The sequence below is a fragment of the Styela clava genome, chromosome 2, assembly GCF_964204865.1.
Source record: "Styela clava chromosome 2, kaStyClav1.hap1.2, whole genome shotgun sequence".
Classification (NCBI taxonomy): Eukaryota; Metazoa; Chordata; class Ascidiacea; order Stolidobranchia; family Styelidae; genus Styela; species Styela clava.
In genome coordinates, this window is record NC_135251.1 from 29,156,451 (window position 1) to 29,166,078 (window position 9,628).

The following is a 9,628-nucleotide window of genomic DNA, read 5'->3' on the forward strand; positions in this document are numbered from 1 at the left end:
CACAATCGAGGAGAAATCTTGCTTCTCTTGGACGTGAACCCACTTGAGGTCCACGAATGTAGGTAGATTCAAAATATTTCAAAAGTTGATTGCATTCGGGCGAATCTTCGAAGGTGTCGCAAGGCAAGGTGAAGACTTCGGCAACCTCGTTAATGGGAACAAAAGCCAGAGCTGCCAAACTTCTAATTTTCATATTGAAAGAGGGTAAACATTCAAACTTCTCTTTTAATCCGATAGAACCAACTTTTCGAATTATAGCTTGTGAGTTGTGACAGGTGAAAATAACATCCTTTAATATCGGCCAAAGGAAATTGTGCATGGAATGTATTGATAGCTGCTATTTCAAAATCAACAATGATTTTGGGGGGGTTAGCATTTGGGAAAATGATTTTCAACACTTCCAACATCTGAACGTATGTTTCTTGTCGCTTGTCTCGTAATAGGAAATATACGCATGGTGGATAGGATGCGCCCACTTTACAGTGAATTGTATACAACTGGAAGAAAATATCGGGCACCACATCAAATGTACCGTCGCCAAGATATGTGTCACTATCTAGATGTGCAAGTATTGATCGATCTCCAATGGCCATTATCCGATGACGATACTCCGGGCCAGTGTCATGCAAAATGATATCTAAATATTCGCTCGGAATATCGAAGCTTGCACTTGTAGGATTCGTACGTGAACAATTTTTCTGTCGCCTTACTCTGCGTATATTGGCCTCCAGAGTCGACTTGCCTGGCAAGCGCATTAGTACATCTGTTGATCTATTATTCAATACTTCACCTAAAATATATCTTGTCGATGTATTTGATGGTGTTGATGCTGCTTCTTTTAATGTTGCACGGATGATCCCAACTTCAGTCTTAATGCTGTCGCCAGAATTACTGTGATATCCTAGTTCTTTTATTACATTTTCACCGATCGTAACAACAGTCGATTTACATCAAAATTTCCTAAACTGACGGCAGCGCCAATGAGTAGCATCTGAAACCCGATCATTTCGCTTACAATATTCGTGGGTTTTGTAAATCAGTAAGTCGTTTCCTCTTGTGGTCTTGGAAAATGTAGGCGCCATGTTTCCAACTTATTTTCGCAAAGGGACTTGTCATCTTCGCAGCTGCAACGTCCTGAAGAAACAGTTTGGAATTGTCTGCGAGGGAAAAAGGGCATTGATGCGAGGAAAAACTTTGCGCGGGATCGAACTAACACATCAATTAAAATCCTTGCTCGTGCTCTTCAAGAGACGTCGACCGTTCAAAGCACAAATCATACTCCCCAATTTTGGCTCGCATTCTACAGCGGAACATTTTGTCCATTGAGTCTTATGATATCGACAATTGCGATGACAATGACAGATGGAGTATAATATAAATATATAATATAATTTAAATATATAGAAAATAGTTGTAATAAAGCCTTCGAGTATATAATCGAGAATTCCGTGGTAATATTGATTGTTTTCGCAACGTATGCACCTTCCAATCCTATATACCAGGGGTGGCCAACAAGTCGATCGCGATCGACCGGTCGATCGCCACGTTTCGAGTAGTCGATCGCGTCTGATGTTGAGTGAATTTAATAACATACCCCAAAAAATGGACTTGAACCGGTTTAATACAGCGCCTGTTGTGTGTTTTAAACAGGAAGAATATAGTACTGTACATGCGCAAAATACGATATACACATGCGGTAATTTGGTATGGACAAGCCCGATAGAGCAAATCATTATGTAATAAATGCAAGTTTCACTGCTGCCAAGTTTTAGAAATGAACTTGCAGAATATCGTGTGTCTCGACTGGCAAACAATCCTACAATAATTTCTGCACTATGCGAAAGTTATTGTCTCACTCCAAAGAGTATGTGTGATAAATTTTATCTGCAACGGTAGCAGTGGCATCAAAATGCCAAATTTTTTTCTAATTCTAAGCAAGCAAAAAAGTGGATTTGAAGAAAATTGTAAATTAGATACTGAAGTTTTAGCAGTCATGTGATAATAATACATGGATATTTTTCAAGGGTTTTTGAGGAATTGAAAACTCTTACGACTAAAAATTAGACAGGCCCTATATCTGAATTGTATGATTTGAATAAATCTAAAATACTATAGTATATAGCATGGAAGGATAAGGGTGTATATGTGAAGACGCTAATATCCGTAAATGCAAATGCCCATGGGTGTAGATGTTCATGGGTGCAAATGTCTGTGGGTACAATTGTACGCGGGTGTAAAAGTACGCGGGTGTAAATCTATGTAGGTTCAAATGTCCGCGGGTGCAAATGTACATGGGTTCAAATGTCCGCGGGTGCAAATGTTCGTGGGTTCAAATGTACATGGGTTCAAATGTTCGCGGGTGCAAATGTACATGGGTTCAAATGTCCGCGGGTGCAAATGTTCGTGGGTTCAAATGTACATGGGTTCAAATGTTCGTGGGTTCAAATGTACATGGGTTCAAATGTCCGCGGGTGCAAATGTTCGTGGGTTCAAATGTACATGGGTTCAAATGTTCGTGGGTGCAAATGTACATGGGTTCAAATGTCCGCGGGTGCAAATGTACATGGGTTCAAATGTTCGCGGGTGCAAATGTACATGGGTTCAAATGTACGCGGGTGCAAACGTAGACGGGTTCAAATGTCCGCGGGTGCAAATGTACATGGGTTCAAATGTACGCGGGTGCAAACGTACACGGGTTCAAATGTCCGCGGGTTCAATCTATATGCGGGTGCTAAAATCCACGGGTGGAAATGTATGGGTTCAAATGTCCGTAGGTGCAAATGTCCATAGATGCAATAGTATACAGGTGCAATTGTCCTGGGTTCAAATTACGGGTTCAGATGTACGGGTTCAAATGTACGTAGGTTCAAATGTGCTGTCACCAAATAAAACCCATTTTAAATATATACCATTCATGTGGACTTTCTTTTGACAACGTTTAAATTAGACCGCAACTTACTATTTAGGCTTCATAGCAGATCACACCTCTCAACTCGGTATATTTTGCACTTTGATTCTGCCCATGCTACAGGATGCTGATATATATTGAGTTCCTTCTTTTTGACTTTCTTTCCTTCTTTTTCGCTCCAAGACAAGGCTGCCCGGGTTTATGCTATACGAATAAATTACCCTTCGAGGATGATATATATGTATAGTTTTCTGAAACTTGCTTAGTTTGACTTTGAATCCTGAATTATACATCTCAACAGAGCCGAAGATATATAATCCCTGACTAATTTCACGAATCTTCAGATTACGTTTTGCCAATAGACCAGTGCAATTTCATTTCCATCCTAAATTCCTACAAAAAATTTTGAAAATGCTAACATTGGTAAATATTACACTACACTTTTCGTTGGTTGACACTGAGACAGATGAACAGCAACTGATAACCATGTACGTTAATTCGTATTTATTTCCGATTATCACCAAATGAAATTTGTAATTGTCCACCAATTAGTGATGCGACATGCGTTTTGCCAATTTGATGCAGTCATCACTGGGTGGTCGACTAATTCTGTGATTGAGTCTTGTAATTATGCTCGAAACAAATCGACATTTTGCGTGCTACTTGGCTTGCAGTACATCTTATTTTAGCCGTATCTAATAAATAAATATGAATGCTTTAACCCGTTCAATTGCTATTCCTCAACATTGATAAAAAGGATTCTTTGTCTTCAAAGCCAACAATTAATAGAGTATCGGGGATGAATTTTAAGAGCAGCAATTCGGAATCTCAACTTGATACTTTTGCAGGTATAGTTATATGTTGGAGATCAACACAATATACAGCAAGAAATATAATTCAGGTATGTTCTCCTCTTATGGAGATAATATTCTACATTTCCCAAATTTCAATGTTATAACATAGGGCCGTGATATGGGCCCTACATATAATGTCGATGTCGTTTGGATGATTCTTTATAAATGAATACCACACAACAGGTGTGGCCAACACGTCGATCGCCACGTCTCGAGTAGTCGAACGCGTCTGATGTTGAGTAAGTTTAAATAACATACACAAATAATTGCCTTGAACCGGGATAATACAGTGTATCATGTGTTTAAAAACATGAAGAATATACTACTGTGCATACGCAAAATACGATATACACATGCAGTAATTGGGTATGGACAAGCCCGATGGAGCATATTATTATGTAACAAATGCAAGAAATGAACTTGCGGAATATCGTGTGTCTTCTACAATAATTTCTGCACTGTGCGAAAGTTATTATTGTCTCACTTATTCTAATTCCAAGCGATCAAAGAATCGAACTTGAAGAAAATTGTAAATTAGATAACGAAGTTTGAGCAGTCATGTTAGATAATATATGGATACTTTTCAAGGTTTTTTGAGGAATTGGAAACACTTACGACTAAAAATTAGACAGGCCCTAGATCTGAATTGTATGATTTGAATAAATCTAAATTAATAATGAATAATGAAACATTTACTCCGGGTAAAATTATATAATCAGTTTAACAAATTGAATGGAATATAAAAAATGCAAATATTTGTGGCAATTTCATTGAGAATGCGCCTGCAGAACTGAGCTTATTGGCAGTGGTAAAATTTTTGTACGCGCGTGTGTATTTATCTGCGTATTCAGTATCCCTTCATTTTTGTTTATGACCTTATTACCGCGAGCTATTTTAAAGATTTTAGTCGATCGCGATCGAAAGCAAATTGGCAACCCCTGCCATACAACAACAAAACCGAAAAGGTATTTTCTGGTCTATTAAATGCAGGCACACGGTTCGATGCCAGGATAATTCATAAAATCACTATATGCATGGCACGCATATCAGTAAGTAATCTGTGACTTATGTAACATTTGTGAATCAGTCATTTTATTAATCATTTATAATTTTGGGCTGTCATCACTTTCTTTTTATATGCAAAGAGTTTATTGTGTCTATAATTACACGTTTTCAGTTTAATAAACTAAAAATTTGATATAGGTGAAAGCACGATTAAAAATATAAATATAACAAAATATTGCCACATTCTAAACTTATCATATCATTTTCACAGATCGTTTAGAACAGTGGTCGGCAACCACCAGGCCGCGGCCCATCACCGGTCGGCGGAAAGGTTACTACCGGTCCGCAGAAAGATGACCTAAAACAGACAAGGCCCTGATAACATATAAGCAATCTACAAACCCTACGACTGAAAGCTGGTGTTCCGTGTTGTTGTCTTCAAATTCTTTTTTATATTTTGGCATATTTTAAGACACAGTTTTCAAGAAGATTTTATTTCTTGTGATAAATGTTTGCACGGATTTCCGAAAGTTGAAACAATAACTAAACAGCTAAATGTAAACGTAACAATTTAAATATCATCGCTCAAATCACATTTTTAATCATGTTCGGGAACATTGACTCGTTTTCGTAATGTAAATTATAAAAGTTGCCTAAAGCTGGGAATATTTAAAACCCGACTCGTGGAATACTCTTAAAGAGGCAATAAATTCATTTACTAGTAAAAGTACAAGTAGGATTTTTGACGCCAGAAAGACGACCAATGAAGGAGAACTACGTTGTTGCCTTTCCTAAATTCAGGCCTAAATAAACGATGCGTGCACATCTAAACAAGTTCATATATCATATTAAAATTGCATTGCTATTAACGGCTACGAACAGCCAGTTTTAAATATTTCTCATTGGTACTTCAGTGTACTTTTGTTCTCTGAAGTAATGAATTTGTTACGTCTTTTTACAACTTGAGTCATTGGTCTTGTTGTAATTTCACCTGACAGTGTTTATTGCTTATTCGGATAGTTTCCACGAAATTTAGAAATTTTTGTTTGTTGTTCCGCGAAAAATTCATAATCTAAAAAGTGTTCCGCGGTTCGAAAAAGATGGTAAATATCGATGTTTCATACAATCTCCGGATTGGAAACAATAGCACAAATGCCGATCTCGCAATAAATATCATCACCTTCGTTTCTGTGTATATTGTCAACATAAATTTTCTTTTGAATTCATTACATAAGCTTAGTTCGTTTATATAAAGGTGGTCCGTCAAAATTTTGGCCAGGCTAAACCGGTCCGTCACTTAAAAAAGGTTGCCGACCACTGGTTTAGAATACAACGTTTAAATTTCAGTTTAGAGTCTTGGTTCACATTTCCTGAAACACTCACTGGAGAAAATTTGTTTGCTGATTTTGGTCTCGGACACGGATCACTCGTACCGTATAGCTGTCAAGGCACACTTTATCGGAGATTCATTCCATTTTCAAAGTGTTTTCTTCGATAACCCTTTCAATTTCAACATCTTCAATTACTTCCTTTCCACTAGTCGTGTCAGCATACTCTTGATTATCTTCACTTGATGTGGAAGGAAGTCCTTTCTCTCTGTGAATACTTCTTTGATTATTGTTAAGTTTTGTGGGCAATGATGATTTTCTTCTTGATTTACGACTTTTTCTCAATCTTGGCTGACTATTTTGTAGTTTTTGTTGTGTTCTGATTTCAGTTATCAAGTTATTGCACGTTTCAATGCAATCTGATTTGAGTTTGGTCTTTGCTTTTGTTGATATTGCATTGACGTGATCTCGAAGCTCTCTTAGGAGAGATAATAAATACCCTGTGACACTTTTTTGTGCACTCAGATGACTGTTTGCATTTCTGATCAGTTCAACGCTTTCTTTTACGTGTTTCATAGCTGGTTCCTTCTTCTTGTTACTCAAAGCAAGTCGGGCTGCGTAAAACGCCAAAAGAGCCGCTTGGAGTGGTCGTGAAGAGATATCCATGACCTCATGGGCTGCTTTCATGAGGCGGCGAGGTGAAATATCTAAAATCTTTTCGTAAAAATTTAAAACCTCTTTTTCAAGGGTAGCAATATCTCGAAATTTCTGTTTTCGTATTAGACATTCGATGTAGTTCAAGATGGAGCTACTATAAGTCCAAGGACTCGTCTTCAGTGTCCAAATCTCTTTTATTTGTCTCATTGCTTCCAAGTACTTTTCGTCCTTCATGAGCGAAGTTATAGAATCTGAAGCAAAAAAAAGATACAGAATATAAAGTATAAACAGTATTTTATTATTCATGTTCCCGATTATACAATCACATTCATACCACAGAGTTAACAGAATGTCAGTAACGAGTTTCAATTTTTCCTGGAACAAATACTCACTCATAAACTAGATTCTAGAACAATAGTAGTTTAATTCAAATCTGATAGCCTCGACTTCCAGTTGGCTCAGATATTTTAAATATATTTACTCGGGGTTTTATCAACCAACAAAAACTATTTTATTATTATAGTTAACAATTATGACAGATCAAGAAGCTTTACAACTTTGAACGATAAATCTATTTTTAAATCTACTTTTAATAACAGAAGTCAATTTCTGAAAAAAAAACGGTATCAGTGACCTTGCTCATGAGATCTCTTCAAAATATTACCTCGTAATGCCAATGCTCGCATATCTATTTTCAGCTTTTTTCTTCTTCGTCTGTGCTTAGGATATTGAATTAATTTAAACAATCCCATTTTTGTACTAGTTTCTTTACACAAAAAATTGATATTATATATACAATGAAAGAACATATCAAAACTAAATTTCAAAATATCTACAGTAATCTATATTCTATCGTGACATATGAATTCAACAAATTTATGAATTACATAATAAGATCATACAACATGAGTTCAATACGATACGGTCGGTCAATATTCGTTTGAAATATTTATATGACTTCTTCTTGGTCTTTTGCTAATTATACCCTATGTTCAGTGGTGGGATTCAAATTTTATGTCAGCCGGTTCTATCACAAAAGTCATATTTTTTAGCCGGTTCTGTTACTTCCTAATTAACATTTCAAAATAATGATTAAGTAAGCGTCATTATGTCAAAATTAGATGATTGTTGTATATATTATATACTCGTTGATAATGAACTTAAAAACCTGAAGGTGTATGATCTACTGAAATCACATGCTTGAATGTTGATATTCTATAAAAATGCTGTTAAAAATATAAACACAAGAAATCTAGTCTTTATCGAAGAAAAAAAAGTTTACTGAAATTAAACTCAAATATTGCAGTTTTTACATCAAATATTTCTAAATGGAGACCTGATTGTCATCAATTTCTTGATCTGTCGTCCCATGACTTGTACTTATGACGCAACAATTCAATTTTCAGACAAACAATCACAAAAGGAAAAAAATTACTACAAATATAGAAATTAAAAGAACTGGTACGTGCGAACTTGATCATTTCACATTTAAAAAAAAACACTTGATCTCAAAAATCGGTGTGTCAGACAAGATGAGAAAATCCATTGAATCCAAACCCGATTTCAACCATCTTGATACACCTATAGTCCTATACTAAGTGCATTTTTAAACAAGAGAGTATTGCTCAAATATATGAAAACGAAGGTCAAAACGAAATATATGGAAACGAAAGACAATTTTTTACGAACAATTCCTTGAAAATGATATCCTGAACAAAGCTGGAACTGTGGAACAGTTATGGTCACTTACCAGTAGCCTACTTGTATCGGAGTACCGGTACCCAGACTGTCCTAGTTTGTCCACGCCCTGTGTCTACCGCACCCAGTAAAAGGCTTTCGACTTTCGCTGAGCTCAAGATCTGCTGACATTCATTTTTCTTTTAATTTTGTTGACCACACGCCACCACACGCAACGTCGAAGTGAAAAACGATTTCCATAGAGCCAAGATAAATAAGTAAAAGTAATAGCCCTTAGCAACAACATAAACAACATCAACCACTGAAAATTTCAAAGCTATTGGTCCAGTAGTTGAGGAAAAAGCGATCGAATTTCAATTGAATCGAATACTAGGAAAAGGACTTTCTTCTACTAGGCTGATGCCACTATTTGATCACGTTTCCATTTCTCCTATTTTACAATTTCATTTTTTCTAAAATAAGTTGAAATATGCGATTATTTATATCAACTTTAGTGACTAGAATACATAAAATCGGACCACAATTTCTGATGAACTCAGCAACTAGCTTAACTGGTTATAAATTTTAACTGAATGTTCATGCTTTGGCTCAACCTACTTCACTCTCAAATCACACCTAAATGTACTACGATAAGTTTTTTGAATTGACTTGATCATATTTGTACATGGAACGTGTCTGCCTTTGTTCTTTACTTCCAATCCTATTGTGAGAAACTGAGCTGTCGATCTATCTAATATCTCCTTTGTAATTTGAGATGAAATATTTGGAAATGAATAAACAACTGGAATAGCATATACGAACGAAATGCCTACGTTTCAAAGTGTCCAGTGTTGAACCGGAATGCAAAAAGTACATATATTTACCTAATCGTCTGCTTAATTGCGAAAACTAGAACTTGGTAGCCTATCGACAACATAAAGAAACACTGAGAATTTTGGGTAAATTTTTTCTATGGGCCATACGAGGAAGGTACTTTCAGAGTATTTCTTTGTCTCTCCCATTAACAGAGATTACTAGAACAACCTCGGGCTATTTTAGAAGACATTTCTAATAATTAATGACTTCGTGTGATATCTGAAACAATCGAATTTGTTTACGTAAGTCATGTTGAATCTAACTTAATTTATGACATAAAGATTATATTTGGGTGGATATGAATGGAATGAAGCTATCTTTTG

The 9,628-nt window shown here is 36.1% G+C and overlaps 1 protein-coding gene across 3 annotated transcripts; it reads right to left on the reverse strand.

Annotated features, from left to right (window-relative positions):
* Positions 1 to 5,184: 5,184 nt before the first annotated feature.
* On the reverse strand, positions 5,185 to 9,328 carry LOC120336650 (uncharacterized). Of its 3 annotated transcripts, XM_039404379.2 has the most exons (3): positions 8,503 to 9,323; positions 7,417 to 7,518; positions 5,217 to 7,003 (listed from the first exon to the last, which is right to left on the reverse strand). In XM_039404379.2, exons 2-3 carry the CDS (start codon positions 7,502 to 7,504, stop codon positions 6,234 to 6,236), a joined length of 858 nt encoding a protein of 285 aa, XP_039260313.2. In that variant the 5' UTR covers positions 7,505 to 7,518; positions 8,503 to 9,323; the 3' UTR covers positions 5,217 to 6,233. The 3 variants fall into 3 exon arrangements, with proteins under 3 accessions (XP_039260314.2, XP_039260313.2, XP_039260312.2); XM_039404380.2 differs by lacking the exon at positions 7,417 to 7,518 and having other exon boundaries at positions 5,185 to 7,003; positions 8,503 to 9,328; XM_039404378.2 differs by lacking the exon at positions 8,503 to 9,323 and having other exon boundaries at positions 5,225 to 7,003; positions 7,417 to 8,486.
* Positions 9,329 to 9,628: the final 300 nt, after the last annotated feature.

Excerpts from the sequence above, each read along its gene's own strand:
- LOC120336650 (XM_039404378.2), bottom strand. The coding sequence starts at position 7,561 with ATGTTCTTTCATTGTATATATAATATCAATTTTTTGTGTAAAGAAACT. Across the intron at positions 7,004-7,416 it reads GCGAGCATTGGCATTACGAG|ATTCTATAACTTCGCTCATG; the intron begins GTAATATTTTGA and ends TTTTTGCTTCAG.